Source organism: Coccidioides posadasii, chromosome 1 (assembly GCF_018416015.2).
Source record: "Coccidioides posadasii str. Silveira chromosome 1, complete sequence".
Lineage (NCBI taxonomy): Eukaryota > Fungi > Ascomycota > Eurotiomycetes > Onygenales > Onygenaceae > Coccidioides > Coccidioides posadasii.
The window spans coordinates 5,725,527-5,742,513 of record NC_089407.1 but is presented as its reverse complement, the minus strand read 5'-3'; the positions used below and the strand labels follow the sequence as shown (position 1 = coordinate 5,742,513).

The window sequence follows — 16,987 nt, the reverse complement described above, 5'->3', positions numbered from 1 at the left end:
TCGTAGAAGCCACGTTTAACGCGAAATACGGTTTTCTTGGGGGTGTGTGTGTGTGTGGAGGGACAGACGATCAAAGAAGAGGGTCGCCGAGAATGACAACTTTACAAGGGGATAGGTGACGAAACACTAAAAAAGCTGGGGCAAGGCAGGGGTATCGAGGTGTAACCCCGACCTCTTGACCTCTTGCGAGTCTTGGTGGCCACGGGGGGACAGAAAAAGGGCGGGAGGGTACAGAAGCGTGCAAGATATACTACACGATAAGGGACGAAGTTATGGATGGGGATTGGCACAGGGGGCAGAGGAAAACAAAGCCGCCGGACTCCGGGGAACCGGAAAGAAAAAAGCCACAACTCACAGGAACGTCATCTAAGTGCGTCGTTGGACGAAGAAAAGAGTTGGCTTTGCTAAAAAACGGCAGAAGGTTTGCAGAGTGGTTCAGGAGGGAGAAGCAAAGGGCAAAAAAAAAAAAGGTACTCCGTAAAAGGAGGGGAGCTCAAAGCATGGACAGCGTGGGGTCGAGCAGGTTGGTAGTGGAACAGGTCGGGCCTTTATTGAAGGGCTTTTGGCTTTTTTTTTTTTTCTGTCTTTTCTTTCTCTTTTTTTTCTAAACAACTCACAAACAGAAGAATGTGGGAGAGAAAAAAGAAGAAAACCAAAAAAAAAAAAAAAAAAAAAAAAAAGCCGGCAATCTTCAGAGCAGAAGAAGATGATTTTACCTTGGCCGAGAAAAAGCGCAACAGGGACACGGCGGGCGCGGTCGAAGGGCCCTATGTATTTTTTTTTTTTTCTTTTCGCAGCCTGCCAGCCGACCAGCCCCACGCGCGCTCCCCACAAAATCGGCGCTTGGCGATGTCTTTTCTTTTTCTTCTTTTTTTTCTGTTGAGACGCAGCAGCAGCACGTTGAGGCAGGGAAATTTCACCCACCGACCTCTCTCTCTCTCTCTCATCTTCACTACGCAGCAGCAGCAATTGCGCGATCCCCGATAAAATTAAGTAATCTCAGCCATAACTATTCGTTCGTTCTCCCCCTAGCCATCCCGTTTCAGCCAAGTCATACAACGCCAATCTTCTCACTCTTCGGCTTTGTCTCCAGGGGGGGTTTTTGTGAGGGAGTGGTCAAGTCAACCAAGACCTCACTCAGGGTTACCTCTACATACAGCGCAGCCCTCCAACCCGCCCCCCCAAGTTTCTCGAGAAGCCCGCTCCCACTCCCTCACTCCAACAATCAATCTCTCTCTCTCTCTCTCTCTCCCCCCTTTTTTTCCAGTCTCCCTTTTTTTTTGTTTCCAATTTAAAGTTTTTTAAGGTTTCGCTTTGAGGCAGACTGGGCGACTCTAAACCGGCGCTAAGACCAGACTCTTGGCCTGTTGATCACCTTCAACCCCCCCTCCCTTGTGTCCGTGCTTTTTCGGTCCCCCTTTTTGCGGTCGTTCTTTTGCTTTTCTGTCGCCAGCCAGAACCGAGTCTTACAGAAGGTATTAATTAGCTGTTAAATTAAAGTAAAAATTAAAAAAAAAAAAAAAAAAAATAATAGTAAAAAAGTTAAAAAATACAAAAAGGAGAGACGGCATGGAGAATATTTGGCTGGGAGTAATATTCTTCAAAGCAACCGGTTAGAGGCTTTTTTCTCAACACACCCACCCCCTCCAAGGAGTAGTCCACAACTACTGTACGGAGGACAATGCCGATGTCCTAGTCTTCCTCGATAGTCGAGGCTGACTAGCCCTCGGAGCTCGCATCCGGTTCCAGCCGTCTCGGCGAAAGCACGTCACACGGACATTGTCCATCGTCATTACATATTGCATTCCCGATGGAGACATGCGAACTTGGCGGTGAATCAGACACCTATAAAATGCACTTATGCTGTGGATGAGGCTTGCCGATTCACTCAATAATTGGAGGGGAGAGACTCGTCCCCGGTCAACTTCCTCCCTTTTAAACACAACAAGCCAAAAAGACTGGGAGATGAGAATGTTATTTTACTTCGTGGTTACTCCCTACTTCCTGTGACTTTTCTTTTCTTATTTTTTATTCCTTTTCTTTTTTCTTTTTTTCCCTTTCAGGTTCAACTGGTAATAGGTTATGTATATCTATACGGAGTATGTACGTATGTATGTATGTACATACATGCACTAGGGTGCGGGTGTAGTCAAAAAAGAGCTTCGAGCTACATAAAAGGAATTGCCCAAATAACTCGGAGTGGGAGGTTTGAGAGGGGAGAAAACGGACGCTATAACGCAGACATTCAGAGTGCGAAGGTTTTCTATCGTGCTTTCTTTCTCGTCTTCGTGCCAACGGAATCAATCCATAAGGCTAGACCGCACCATCTACGCCTCTTCGCCGAGTCTGATTTCCGGGGCGAATGGCCTGAGGTGGGAACGTGTGACGGATGGCCGGCATCTTGGTCGTCATATTCGGTTAGTCCCGCATCTAGCAAGCCTTGATGCCTGCCCCGTGTCCGTCCTGGGGTCCCTCTAGGTATGCCAGGAGGATGAGGGCTATCGGGGGGCGAGGAGGTCTCGCTGCCCATGCAAAGGATACGATGTCGTTTACGTCGACGCTCCTTTGAAAACTTTCGTGGCGCGGGCTTTTCTGAATCAACGCTCTTCAACCCTTGTCTATGGGCAGGGAAGGGAGGGTCAGTGTGGACATGCAAGCTATTCTGCCTCATCCGTACCCTAGCGGACTGAAAGCTGGGACGACACCCCGTCTGCGTAGCCATCCCCATTTCACTGACGTTCCCATCAAATTCTGACATTCGTAGCTGCTGCGATTGGGTCGATTGAGTGTTCGTACTGTGAGAGCGCGGTGTGGTGTGTCTTATATCCGATGAAGCCGGGTACCTCGACCACCCCTCTCGCAGTGCAACCCATATACCGGTCACGATGATCAGAGTGCGAAGCCAGTCTTCTGTTTCAGTCACACTGCGATCGGAGACTGGGGTAGAGAGCTTGGCATTGGAACTAGGCGCCGAGATACTCGCTGATCGACTGCGAGTCGACCCTGACGTGAGTGAATATCGATCGAGCACGTCGATACCGTTCCTGGTCATCCATGCTATCACTGGATGTCGACGGCTGGTCGGATCGATCATGCTAAAGATGTAGCGTTTGCCGTCTTGTTCACCTCCAGCGCCCAAGCCCATGGAGTTGCGGTTTTCTTTCCCACGCAGTACCCAGCGCACGCACTTGCGGAGCCCGTTTTCGCCTGTGTGGGTAAACTCGTATACATTGTTCGAAATCGGCGTTGCTTCCCATAGACCTCCTTGGTCAATGCATATATCCACCAGCCCCTTCGACTTGGAGCCCTCCTTGCGGGACTGGCCTAACACAGCAACGAGATCCCCGTGAACATCGAACGAGTTTCTCTGCTCGTTATCCAACGGGCCGTAGGAATCGCTGGGGATGATCAGGAGGTCGTTGGGCCCAATACGATCCCTTCCTCGATGCGGGTTGGACACTCTTCTCGTGGATCGGGTCCCAAAAAGTGAAGAAGGGATCACATCTAGCGCTGAAATAGGACGGGAAGTCTGCGATACATGCTGTAGCTGAAGCAGCAGTCGGGGTCGAATTCTTAATCGTCTATGGCCTGAGGGTGGGGGGTGGGCGAAGCGAAATGATGTTTTGGATCGATTGGTATGTTTTCTCCTGGGGCTTGTCGGGACGCTCTGGTCTGCTTCACTACAATTACCTAAATCGTCTCCAGTCCGGCCACGATCCTCTTCAACCGAGTCCCTGGGGCTGGACAGAGGGCTTGACAGCGGAGACGAGGGGCTCGCTCGGCCTGAAGGCGCTGGTCTGGAAGCCCCGTTGCCCGGTACCAAGTTGCGCACGCCAGACGGCATAAATCCAAGAGACAGGATCGAGTTAGAAACTTGCGAAATGGTTGGGGTGGTGGACCTCCCACTCTGATGCGCGGAGAACTCGTGTCGATGGATTGCAGCAGCGTCAGCAGTCAGCCCTAGATTGACTAGCATGGCGCAAAGGTCAAGTCAAGCTCTGTTATATGTTCAAGGAACCACCCGGCCCGCGAGTCCTTTTTCCAGTAATTGTTCCGCGCTCTTTGCCGCTGAGTGAGGCAGCGTTCTCATCGTAACCAGAAGCGAAGTTTCTGTCTTATGGCCCCAACTGTAATACCTAACACAGCAGGCCACACCCCTACACCTCCTTCGAAAAAGTTCAGCAGTGCCGAATGCGCAGTTGGGCTGAATCCATGAAGCTAAGGCTGTGCCTTTTAGCTTCACGGTCACATGCGTGCCAAGGGAAGTTATGTCTGTAATTGAAGATTGAGTCGGCTGAGGGCCTCGTGGTGGACAGACAGGAACCAGGCGAGAGAGAGAGAGAGGGGGGTTTTATTATAGCGAGAAGCAATATGGAATGGAAGTACGTTGGGATGTCAACCTACGATAGCGCCGGGGTTTGGAGGGGGGGTTATGGGGGTGATAAAATAAACACAGCACGGGGTCGGGGAGCAGAACGGGGAACTAGGGCAGTCTTCACCGAAGACTCTTGAAGAAGAGCAGAAAGGCGGGCGGGCGATCTTTCTCGTGTTTCGCACTCTTGACAGGTTTGTGGAGTTTTGGCTGACAAGAGCCAGTGTGCACCCTGGATGTAGATGGCGCGGGCTTCGTTACACGGCAAGAAGCCTGTGGAACGAGGGATTACCAAACGAGGGATCAACCAAACGAGGGACAGCGCGCAGACGAGGAAAAAGCAGAGAGGGTTAGTGTTTTCAGTTTTTAAGAATAGTAATGTGAGAATGGCCTTGTCGTGACAGATGAGAGAGGAAGAGAAGCAAACGGCAAAACCAGACAGAAGAAAGGTGAGCGAACGGACGATGTCAAGTCAGTCATCAAGGCGAAAAAGAAGGTTGAGCTTGAATTGTGGAAACCGAAAACGGGCCCTCAAAAACCCCGGCAGTCGGCGGATGAAGGAAAGAGACAAGCAATCAAGCAGGCAAGAGAAGCAACGCGCGAAACGAGGAAGCGCCAAACTCTCATATCCACCGGTGGGTTCCACAGAGCGATCAGACGGACGCAGGCCATCACGTCCTCAAGTCCCCCTTGCTTTGGGTGCTGGTCCTACGAGGTATTCCGGCGGGAGAGGGCGGAGGGATTACGTCGCGGGCGAGTTTCATCGACGAGGATGGATGTTCCGCGGGCTCATCAGCGCAACATACACGCGAATTGTGTTGCCCGCTTAACAAATCAGAGCGAGCCTCCGATCAGGTGTTGGTTAGTGCGAAAAAAGCCCATCTGCATGGATTTGTCTGCAGGCCTTACGTGCTCAATGCTGGAATTTACATCCTCTTCCAATACGGAGGAACTTGAAGCCCTCTACGGCGGACTTTAGGAGCTTGTCCGGGTGAGTTTTCATGTCGTATTCGGGTGAGCGTTCCTTCAAGGAATACATAAGTAGTTTATGTACGGAGTACTCCGTACCGAGTACTCCGTATATGGCTTTGTTCTCGTACTCGGTGCTGGGTTCCCGGTACTCCGTACCCCATATACGGAGTACCTTCGATTACAACGAGGCCGTGCAAGGTGAATACGCTAAATTACCTTGTATTCATTCAAATTCCAACTCTTCTGTACTCCGTAAGGCTGACTTGTTGCGGCTGACTCTTTAGGGTTGAGTTGGGGCGGCCTGGCTGCCCAGCACACACCGTTTCTCCTTCGCAATGAGGAAAACTGAAAATATTCATATATACTCCGTATCCCAATGTCCCTCTCTCTCTCTCTTTCTTTCTCCTTTATTTTATTTTTTCTTTTTTTTGTAACAAGCCAACACGCCGATTCACAGGCCTGGCTTGGTTTTGAATTCGGCAACTTAAAAAATCTACGTATTATTCAAAAAAGTCCATTTTTTCTGGACCGGTGAAAGGCTGACGATGGGCGCCGAGGATGCAGCTCCTCGTGACGCTCGGAGAACAAGATGCCGACTTCCCAGCCCGCAGCGGTCCCGCCCAAGTCGCCTCCCGCCCCGGAATTACTGCTCTTCCAGGTCCCGGCAACCATCGACCTCAGCTTGATCTGGATCTAAACCCCGACCCCCCGATGACAGCGGCGACTGCTCTGTACCAAGGTTCGGAACTTGGGGGGGGTCAGATGCCATGCGGGAAGTCTTTTTTATATTTTTGACACCGAAAAATGCGTCGATCTGATTTGACTTGGCTGTGGGGATCTTGACAGGAAAGCCAGGCATCAATATTTTTTTTTTTTTTCCGGGCCCCACGAACGTCAAGCGAGATTGATATTGAATCTTTGATGACAGGGCCCATTTTTTAATCTCGGAGTAGAGTAGAAATAGTGCAACAGACCCACGGGAGCTTCCAGAATTCCTGTGCTATTTTTACGTGAAGCGACGGAGTACTTTGTACACGATCTGGGCGCGATTTAGCACCCCCCCCCCCCCCCCCCCCCCAATTTGTTCAATGCGCCTCCGTCAGCGGCGGTTCGAGTTACTCCCGTGGATGAACTCATTTCTCCGTCCCAAACAGACACGGCGTCCTCTACAGCTCACACGGGGCCAGGATCATTCATGCAGCCTACCGATCGCACATGAGCAGCAAACGATATCTTTGGAACCCCAAAACCCAAATCTTCAGCTCACCAGACGTGCTTTAAAACTGGAAAAACTTGGCAGTTAGCTCGCTAGCCTTTGCTCCGTAGACTTCTAGCCCCTATCTCCGACCATTATGTGTATACTGTGAAGTCCCCGATACGGGAGCCGGCTGCGTTGAGATACGAGGCGTTGCTCGGCACCGTTCGAATTTCGCTGGCTGAGAACATGAGTATAAACTGTTTCATCGACCAACAAAAGGTCGCCGACATGTCCTCGGGCCCCGAAACGCAGCCCGCCCGTCGCGCACAGGATACCTAATCTGTCATGGGCCTATGTAACTAGTTAAAGTGACGGCGTGGCTTGCGGCTTGGCATGCGCTAAGCACAGGAAGCTTTGAGGAGCGTGATTGACTTTGGTGGTGACGGAGCTGTCCGCCATGGATCCTGCAACTCCAAATCCGTCGTCTTCCCCCCGCTCGTCGTTTGTTATCTCTCGCCGCATCGCGCCATGACGGCTCACCCCGTGCGGACATTGACGTTATGGTTCTGCCTGTGGAAGTTCCTGTTGCTTGCGGTCATGCTGGCCAGCCCCGGCCCAGGATATGATACGTCCACAACAATTCTATCACCCACTCCCCGTGCGTCCCAATCCGCCAGTTTCTTGAAATTGGCGAGATGGGATTCGATATATTTTTTGAATGTCGCCCAGCGAGGGTATCTCTATGAACAGGAGTGGGCTTGGGGCTACGGCTATACAAAGTTGTTGTCAGCCTTGTCAGCTGGTTGGATCTTCCTTCGTGGTCCCAATGAAATTCGGACGCCCTGCTGACCCCCAAGAACTCCAGGAACGCCACGTGAAGTCTTACATCTGGCTTTAGTAGGCATTGGGCTCTCGCACATATGCCACTACTTATCCGTATTGCTGCTCTATGGCTTGAGCAAAGCTATTTTTGGCGAGAGACACAAATATGGCAATTCTTTGCCTTTCCTCTCGGCGGCTTTGCACATTGTCTGCCCGGCAGGCGCCTTTCTGTCCGCACCCTATAGCGAAGCTCTTTTCTCATTTCTCAATTTCCTAGGCTTCTACGTTTATGTGCAGGCCCTGAAGGATGACCGAAGCGGCTCTCTCCTGGTGAGAGACCTCAAGTTCGTTGCTGCTGGGTGTGTCTTCGCACTCGCTACGACCGTACGAAGCAATGGCATCCTGAGCGGGATGCTTTTTGCGTACGATGCAACCCCGGCATTAGTCGAAATCATACAGGCTCGGAGCGGCAAATTAGCTGGGCTGCGCCGGCTTACGTTCGTTGTACTCGGAGGTGCTATGGTCCTGGTTGGGGCCGTTGGACCTCAGTACCTTGCCTACTCGCTTTATTGTCAGCCATCGGCGTCACCGCGAGAGTGGTGCGTCAGATTGTTCCCGAGTATATACACTTGGGTTCAAAGCTATTACTGGTACACCTTACCCAGCTCGCACCTTTTCTTTTCTTTTTTTCTTTTTTTTTATGTACTTACTTTTTAACTACAGGAACGTTGGCTTTCTAAGATATTGGACTATCTCGAATATACCACTCTTCCTGATCGCAGGTCCGATGCTTCTTATCTTATTCTACTCCTCTGGTTGGGCTGTGAGCTCACGAAGCCAATCGATTGCAACGGACGTCAACGATGAACAACCCAAGGTCAATTCTGAAAATGAGCTTACTCAAGCCTGCCTCGCTCGGCTTGCTCTGCCTCAGGCAACTCTTGCACTGCTAGCGTTGACGAGCTACCATGTCCAAATAATCAACCGTATCGCGTCTGGCTATCCCTTATGGTATTGGTGGTTGGCGTCGTCTCTTCTCCGAGAGGGAAAGCCGGGGTTTCGGGGGTCTTGGTTTGCAAAGCCCGGACATGTATTATGTGGGATGGTGCTGTACGGGGTTATTCAAGCCTCGCTGTTTGCTTCTTTCTTGCCACCAGCGTGATCCTGTTTCATACTTTGCTGTTTTGAGATCCTTTAGACCTGCATCATCGCTTCGGCTTGTAACAGTACATACATTGCAAAAGAATTGTGACCAAACAGTTCACGCGCTCGAGACGATCTCTGCTTCCCAACATCCATAGATACGTAGTGCTAGGACATCCGTTTGCTGCCCCTTTCAGCGCCCATCGAACCCAATTAGCGGCGTTTGCGAGCAGGCAGCAGACGGTGACGCGGTGAGAGAGCCGGCGTTACTGATGTTCCGGGGGCGCGCGTGGGTCAGCTGCTTTTTGGGCTTCCCAGTTTGTACTGCCACCTGCCAAGACGGCGCATGTCGACATCAACGGAGCTCCAATGTGAAGCTTGGACGTCGGATCCCTCGCGCGGACGTCCTGCAACGTTACAGGAAAGGTTGGCGGCTATCATGATCGCTGGGCTGTTATGATTATCAATCAGAAAGGGTTCTTCATTATAATATAAAAGAAAAAAAAATAAATTCGCGATATCCCTCCGTTTGTTCTTACCAGCTTGTGTTTACACTGTATCACTTTCACTTTGATCCTTTTTTTTCAACCCTTCAATGTGGACAAGGACACCGTCGACCTCATTGACAGCATCCTCATCACACCATTGCGGGCGATTGCAAAGGTGGTTGCATACTCAGAGTAAGCACTTCCGCTCATAAATGCACCTTCTGGCAGCTCGGTTCTGGCATCCCGCCTTGAGCTGCCATGAAATTAAAAAGGCGAAGCCCCGTCGCGTGCTAATCCCCGCCCATCGTTGACATAGAATTCCGTTTACCTAACCGACCTCTCTTCCCTCCTCCTCCCTCCTCTTTTATATAAAGTTTGAAAATGGACCATTCAAACCAGCGCTTGCCAGTTCTCCTGACGACCGCTACCGCACCCCACACTCACGAGCTCTCTCGCGCTACCTCGCCCGGCGGCGGACCGCCCGAGTCCAACATGAACGGTCTCGAAGATCCAACCAAAAAAGCTCGGAGCCGGCCGCGGACGTACCCCTATTTCAAATACCTTCCCTACAAGGTTGAAGATGAGGCCCAGCGACAACAGAATCTGGATGAGATCCTCAAATATCTGTACATTGCCGTTCAGTCTGGCGATTTCAACCCTGGCGCTGTCCACTGGACTCGAGAACTGCGAGCCTGGCTTTCTCTGAAATTCGACCCAACCCGGGAGCAGCGAGCGAAGCTTGTTAAGCTTTACTACGAGCTTACCCTAGCGCCTGGCGTCGAGGCTGCCGTTTCGGAGCGCTTTGCTAGCATGTTCATGGTTCTCACAAAGTACGTCACCATGGACGTAAAGTCGTAATATGTCGTGGATACTAATGCGCAGTAGGAGAAAGCACTATTTGCGTCCGGTCAAGGATATTATGCTGGACTGGAAACCCCTCTATCGAGAAATAAAAGTGTTCGTTCTTCCTTCTGAATCAGAACTGGTGCATTCGACGAGTTCAAAACGTAATATAAAAACGTTGACGAAACTGTGTGCCTTTGCACAACTTTATTTTGACCCCCTTGAGATCCCGGCAATGTTAGAAGAATTTCTTCCTCACTTCACCACCTCGTTCACGGAGGGAGCATTCGTTGTGGTTGGCTTGATGAACCTGTTTTTACCCACTTCACCCGGCCCAGAAGACAGAACCGATCTGTACCCGCAGCACTATCTCCCCACTTACTTCCACCTTTGGTCCACAGTAAACCGATCCAGGACCTTTGACGTCAATTTCCTAGACCTGTTGTCGCGATTAGCTCGGGATTGGCTACCCGCCAATTATGTTTCATTCTCAGAATTTGGTATTCTTACCTCTGAGCAGACCTCCCTGATATTCACAGCAATCTTGAGACTCCTTGAGATCCCTGTGGGTCAAGCAACCTCTTCATACAGTGCTGTAGTTGATCTGTCCGCGGGACTTGGTATTATGCTTGATAGAGACTCGAGAGGCCACCCAGTTGCCCATCACATCGCGAGGTTAATTGTTATGTCCCTTTCACCTGCTTGTGTGGATGCAAGTGAATCAATTCTTAGCCTGCTTGAAGGTTTGATACAAGCAGTGGAGACGTTCTTCCACCCGTCAAATGCGGGAGCGTGGTCGAAAGGTCTTTCGCAACTAATCAACTACCTTGCGGATTTCTTTGTGATGCGCTGGAACCGGGAAAGGAACGGTGAAATACAGGTCCCCGCTGAGAGGAAGTTGAATGATGCCATTAAACACCGTTTTGTCTTGTGTCTGCGAGAAGTCACGTTTATGGGAATATACTCGAAGAGCGGAACCGCCATGAATTTCTCACTGGCTACGCTCCAGAGCTTGGCATATTTGGAGCCTGGTTTGATACTTCCAGGAGCTTTGCAGCGGATATATCCCTCTATGCAAGGCTTGGTTGAAGTCCACCGGACTACGTCTTCTCTTCGATCTCTTCAAGTCCTATCAAAGATTATGATTCGAACAAAGGGATTCCGTTGCCACATTACAACTTTACTCGGCCTGGCATTGCCTGGCATCGATGCAAACGACCTTGAGAAGTCTCTCCATTCCTTGGCTTTCATTCAGTCTGTATGCTACAACATCCCGTTTGAAGACCTTACCCAAGGACGGGAGGATGTCAACGGGAATATGTTAGCAATGCAATGGATCACCGGAGAACTTGAACGAATGGAAGAAGAAGGTGCCGCTGTCGAGATGAACTATGACACCGATCTTAGTGACGAAGTGGAAGAGAGGATATTGCGATCATCGACCACAGGTTTCGGAGAGTTCTTAATATCCTTCCTTGGTAGAGTTTTCACTCTGCTGGAAAACCTTCCCGATGCAGCGCGAGTCCGCAGTGGCTCCCCCGAGGAGAATGTCCTAAATACTTTACCCGCAACTTTTACACCGCTCCTTGCTTCCCTATCTCCAGAATTATATGACGTTGCCCTGCATAAAATTGTCGACTTTGTGGCTGAGCATGTTATTCACCAAGCTCGAGATGCTGTGGCATTTATTTGCAATGCACTTTGTAAGGTGAACCCTGAAAAGGCTCTGAAGCGATTTATACCACTGTTGATTCGATCGATCCGTACTGAAATTGATGAGAATGGAGCGGCGTCTACGAGAACGACTGGTTCTGATGTCCTTCCCCGTGACCGTGGTCTCGTTTGGAATGTCAGCATGCTTAGCATGTGCGTCGTACATGTCGGCAGTGAGGTTTTGAAATACAAGCAAGAACTCATCGGCATTGCCCTGTACATGCAAAAGAAATGCAAAGGTATCCCGACGATCCATATCTCGAATTTCATTCATCACCTTCTCTTGAACCTTACTGTGACATGTACCGTCGATCATGCGCTGTACGAGCCGTCCATTATTGAGCGAGGGATTCAAGTAGAGCAATGGGGCCAGAGACAGGATCCCAAAGAGCTCACTATTAAATGGCATGTTCCACAGCGGGGAGAGATTGAATTTGCCGTGGAACTATTCACATCTCAGAGCGAGAATGCGTTGGAACAACTCACGAACTTGACTAGTGAAAACTCAAGAATCAAACGAGATGGGAGCGGCAAGGATTGGTCCGATGAGGTAACGAGGAATATCATACTTCTTCGATTGATCATCTCAGGCATCTCCGCACTGTTCAATAACCGCATTGCCTCCAGTAACAAGTCGGCAGATTCCGATGTCGATATGGCTGATGCGGACGACTCCGGTGAGCTTCTTCAACAGAGCGATCCGGATTCAGCCCTTGATACCTCGGATGAAGCAACGATTAGACGTACCTTCACTTATCCAACCGGGTATAGTCTGACGGATGATGATCCACTCTGTATTAAGCTACACGATATTAGGGAGCGAATTGGGCAAGTGCTGCATAATGTGCATAGGTTTTTGGTTGAAAAGCAGGAAGACGACGTTTCATGCTTTTCGCCCCTATATACCGCCTATCGCTCATGGTTTGTGGATGTCGGGATCGAAAGATCTGCACACGTACTTGACCGGGTCACCAAGTTGTTATCTGCTGACGCTTATCCTTACAAGATGAGTGGCGTCAGGAAAGACTACCCACGTCCCCTCCTTGTTCGCCGCGCCAATGTATACCATTGGCAAAGACTTCGACACAATGCAGCTCCTCGGCCACGATCTAAGCTAGATGAAACGCTATTGCTGGACCTAGCAGAGTCGAGCGTCTCCTTGTATACCGACATTAGGAGAAATGCACAGGCCGCTGGTGAATCGGCTCTCAAAGCAGTTTGGGGCTCACGTCTTCTTATCATCCCGCCACTTATTCAAGCCTTGCAGACTGCCATAAAACAAAACGACCACCCTCGCATAAAAGGGGCGCTGTACTCACTGCTTTATAGCAGCTTAGCCAAAACATTAGGTCGTCACTGGAAATATACGCCATCACTGATCAGGCTGTTTATTGAGGCGAGCGCGGTCGATAAGCCATCGGTACAGAAGGTTTGCAACAGTGCACTGTACCAAATTATTGAATATGGGCGCGATACGGACAGGATGGCTATCCTTGATAAGGATATTATCGGTTCCATTGCTCCCGCAGAAAGCGTTGACGACCTTATTGCGAAGAAGAAAGAAAGCCTCCAAAAGAAGCGCATTTTAATTGAGAGCAAAAAGGCCGATTTGGCAGATGAACTTGTGAATCTGGCAAGGGAGTCTCACTGGAAAAAAGCCAGCCGCACGGCTGCCATCGTTATTGGCATGGGCTTACGCTTCGACAACGTGGCAAGTGAGAATCTTATCAATCTCATAGTGTCTGGCGCAATCGATTCCCACCCCGGTCTAAGAGGGATGTATTCACAAACAATGGTTGCCATCTTCACAATGATTGATGTCAGAGCAGCATGCAGCCATAAGTATGAAGATTATATCCTGGGAAAGCAGTATTATCCTGCGAAGATCCAGGTTGCCACAAAACGAGAGGATCCACATTGGACTGAAGATTTCCTTGCTAGCTTTGCCAAACCGGATGCTGAATATTATGTGGACCACGAAAACCCTGGTTGGCTGGTTTGGGATAAGACGATGCCGGCGTACAAGCCAAATATGACGCGCGATCTCCAATATGACGACCTTGAATGGGATGTTCGGAAATGTATGGGCAGTCTATTTGACCGCCGGTGGTTTTCTGCCTTCTTTGGCTATTTGAAGCAAGAGCCAAGGGATGTTTCGGCGGATAAGTTCCGCATGTCCAGCGCGATGACTCTGCTCTATGTTTTTCAACTTATGACTCGCGATGATCTCACAAAAGCGACATTTGAAGAGATAAAGGAAGAAATCGCTGCTGTTTTCGAAGATGGTAGCGACAAACATCAACATCGCGCAACCGCAGAAATCCTGGCGGCGTTGATAGGGTCAGTTGCAGACAGCAGTGTGGAGCGACGTACAAAAGTATGGGAATATGCTTTTCCAATCATTCAGAAGATATTCTCGGACGGATTAACTCCGGAAAACTCATCATACTGGACTCAATTTGTCCATATGATCTTCCAATGTCGAGATCCACGAAGAGCCTGGCCGTTGATAGATTGGCTCGCCAGTTTCCGACTTGATATGAGCTCCAACGCAGCGTTTAAAGAAAGTTCTAAGATCAATTTGCTTCACCAATGTATCTTGGATGCTGGCTGGCACTTCCAGCTCGAAAAGCCGATAGTGGAAGACTTCCTTTCGCATCTTGACCATCCATATAAAGGAGTACGTGATGCGGTTGGCCGGACGTTAGCATCTATCTTCCGCACAAGATACCATGAATCTTATCCTGATATCGATAAGCTGATCATCTCTCAAAAAGAGGCATCTTCTATTGGTAGCCGTGCCTATCAACCCACCAAAGAGTTTTCAAATATGGTCTATGGCGTCTTCAATCGCCTTGAAAAGTGGCGTCATGAAAGGACTCCTGGCCAACAAACCCCTTCATCTTACACTTCTGGCTGCAAGACTGTTCTCCTCTGGCTTGATGGCACACTTTCGTCTTATGAATGCACTCAACTGCTCCCCTTCTTCCCCCAGCTTTTCATTGAACAGCTTCTGCATATGATGGATGTGAAAGAGGACCCTGAACTTCAGTCACTGGCATACCATGTATTCAGACATCTGCCGAACGTTCCACACCCTGCTGGAGAAGACTCGGAGTTCGTTGATACTCTTATTCGAATTGGTCGTACATCCCAGTCGTGGCATCAGCGGTTGCGTGTCATGATCAATATGCAAATTATTTACTTCCGGCGTTTGTTCCTCCTTTCCAAGGTTGACCGTGAAAAGCTTTTTGATTGCGTTGCAAACATGCTTGAGGACCCGCAGCACGAGGTGCGAGCGGGTGCTTCTGCGACATTGTCTGGGATGATTCGCTGTTCCCCCGTTGCTCTTCGAAATGAGATGGTTTTGAAACTTCGTGATCGATTCACTAAATCTCTGATTCAACATCCTTTGCCCAAAAAGCCGCGCATTTATACATCTGGATTTTCATCCGCGACTTCAACTGGCACCAGCACGCCGACCCCTGAACATACTCGTTTAGTTATCACAAGACATGCTGCAGTTCTCGGACTTGGTGCACTGATCCAGGCATTCCCCTATACTAGTCCACCTCCGCCATGGATGCCCGGTGTATTGATTACATTAAGCACCAAAGCGGCTGGTGACCCGGGTATTGTCGGCCAGAGCGTAAAGTCTATCATCAGTGAATTCAAGAAGACGAGACAAGATACATGGCATATCGATGTGAAGGTGAGTATCGTCAGCTCCCACTGAACTGTATGTTTTCACCTTGCTCACAAGTTATCCCAATCTAGGCTTTTGAACCTGATCAAGTTGAAGACTTGGCCGGTGTTTTGTGGAAGAGTTATTTTGCATGAATGTATCAATCCGGCTGATTTGAGATTTAAAAATCCATATTACAGACGATGCTTTTACGACAGGTTTATGGTTTCAACATTGAAAAGGACTATATGTGCATTTTGCGACTTTCTAGGTATTTTTTTAATGCTTTTAGGGCGAATCTGGTCACCAACATCTGGACCGTTAGTTACTCTCAGCCAGTTGCAAGGACTCGAGTTCATCTATATGAAGTTTCTTGGGCTCGAATAGTATAATCAATAAAATCCCGCTCATCAATGAAAACATGTACTCAGCGGATCAAGAGCTCACGGCAAAAGGTTGCCTTTTACTTCGTTCCCCGAATTTGCTATATACTAGTAAGGTACGCTGGAGGCATCAGGATTATGTATTGATCCACCTTCTATACGTACTGGTACCAGGTCATCAGTAGATAACTGAAAAATGTCCCCCGGGTATCTCGTTTCGCAACTGCCTATATGCGCTTCAAACATCGATATTATTCACATCACCACTCAAACACACTCCAACGGTTCATGAACCGCAGGCTTCTCCACCACAATTCTCATACCCGGTTTCACCTCACCACCGACTTCCACGACCCCCATAATCCCCGCTTTGCGCTGAACAATCTTCCGCTGCGCATCGCGCACCACGAACTTCTCCTTCAGGCCCGCCTGAAACTTATCAATTTGCGGACATGGGTTGCGCAGCCCAGTCACCATCACCACAGGGGCATCATCATGGTCATCCGGTTTCTCTTCGCGCACGAAACGGAGCTTTGTCCCCTTACCGAGGGACAACAGGTTTATTCCCGTGGTGGTGATGTTTTCTCCTAGTTGCCCCGGCTTGAGCGGGATGTCCGTGGAAGCAGTAGCTTGGGAGAGGACTTCCGCGTGGATGAGGTGAACTTGGCGGAGGTTGAGTGGAGGGGGCTGGATGTGTTTTCGGGAGAGGTGTTGCACGGTGGTGCCGGCGTGGACGTCGCCCTGGACACCGAGGTTGGGGAGAAGGGTGATGGAGGGAACTGGGGGTTTAGAGAAGGAGTGGGTAGAGGAGAGGGAGACGCTGAGGACAGACATTGTTTTGGATGTACCCTGTATGTAACTATGTATGTACTTTGTTTGAGAGAAGATGGGATATCGCTGTGACTTGAATACTTCCTCGGGGGATTGAAGTGATAGGCATTGACTATGGATGTATGAGTGAGAGGAGCGACTATAATATGGTGGGCGGAACTAAATATGAGTAACTAGTGAGACCAGGATGCAGGGTGTATACAGGAAGCCCCGCGGTTCCGCATCTCACTCTGAAGCGAACCCGAGCTCTCGATAATACCGCTCCCGGCGGAATATTAGAGCATGGTAGCATCATCTATGAGTGAAGGTATGAAAAGAGTCTCACTCATAGCACAATCTTTGACTGATACAAAAATCTGCTGAGTGGTTTCTCTGGGAGCAGGTTAAATGACTAGATTCCTTCTCAGTGATGCTGAAAATGGGGCATTAGATATATGAAAGAGATTATGAACCGGGGGATCACCACCAGTGATCAATTATAAAACATTTCATACAAATAGTGGTGAGTTTTCATTCACAATAAATTGGGATCACATC

General features: G+C 49.6%; 5 protein-coding genes across 5 annotated transcripts; 3 read left to right on the top strand and 2 right to left on the bottom strand.

Annotated features, from left to right (window-relative positions):
- Positions 1-2,263: 2,263 nt before the first annotated feature.
- Positions 2,264-3,976, bottom strand: D8B26_001669 (uncharacterized protein; the record flags this gene model as incomplete). Its single annotated transcript, XM_003065645.2, has 1 exon — positions 2,264-3,976. One exon carries the CDS (start codon positions 3,974-3,976, stop codon positions 2,264-2,266), a length of 1,713 nt encoding a protein of 570 aa, XP_003065691.2.
- An 800-nt stretch (positions 3,977-4,776) lies between these two features.
- Positions 4,777-5,202, top strand: D8B26_001668 (uncharacterized protein; the record flags this gene model as incomplete). The annotated part of the gene is made up of 1 exon (XM_066123605.1): positions 4,777-5,202. One exon carries the CDS (start codon positions 4,777-4,779, stop codon positions 5,200-5,202), a length of 426 nt encoding a protein of 141 aa, XP_065979680.1.
- Positions 5,203-7,070: 1,868 nt separating this feature from the next.
- On the top strand, positions 7,071-8,526 carry GPI18 (ER membrane glycoprotein subunit of the GPI transamidase complex-like protein; the record flags this gene model as incomplete). Its single annotated transcript, XM_003065644.2, has 3 exons — positions 7,071-7,344; positions 7,408-8,014; positions 8,088-8,526. The coding sequence occupies 3 exons, from the start codon at positions 7,071-7,073 to the stop codon at positions 8,524-8,526; spliced, it is 1,320 nt and encodes a 439-aa protein (XP_003065690.2).
- A 394-nt stretch (positions 8,527-8,920) lies between these two features.
- D8B26_001666 (uncharacterized protein) lies at positions 8,921-15,391 on the top strand (the record flags this gene model as incomplete). Its single annotated transcript, XM_003065643.2, has 4 exons — positions 8,921-9,187; positions 9,312-9,825; positions 9,881-15,263; positions 15,329-15,391. Exons 2-4 carry the CDS (start codon positions 9,377-9,379, stop codon positions 15,389-15,391), a joined length of 5,895 nt encoding a protein of 1,964 aa, XP_003065689.2. The 5' UTR covers positions 8,921-9,187; positions 9,312-9,376.
- Positions 15,392-15,820: 429 nt separating this feature from the next.
- Positions 15,821-16,453, bottom strand: D8B26_001665 (uncharacterized protein; the record flags this gene model as incomplete). The annotated part of the gene is made up of 1 exon (XM_003065642.2): positions 15,821-16,453. One exon carries the CDS (start codon positions 16,451-16,453, stop codon positions 15,887-15,889), a length of 567 nt encoding a protein of 188 aa, XP_003065688.2. The 3' UTR covers positions 15,821-15,886.
- Positions 16,454-16,987: the final 534 nt, after the last annotated feature.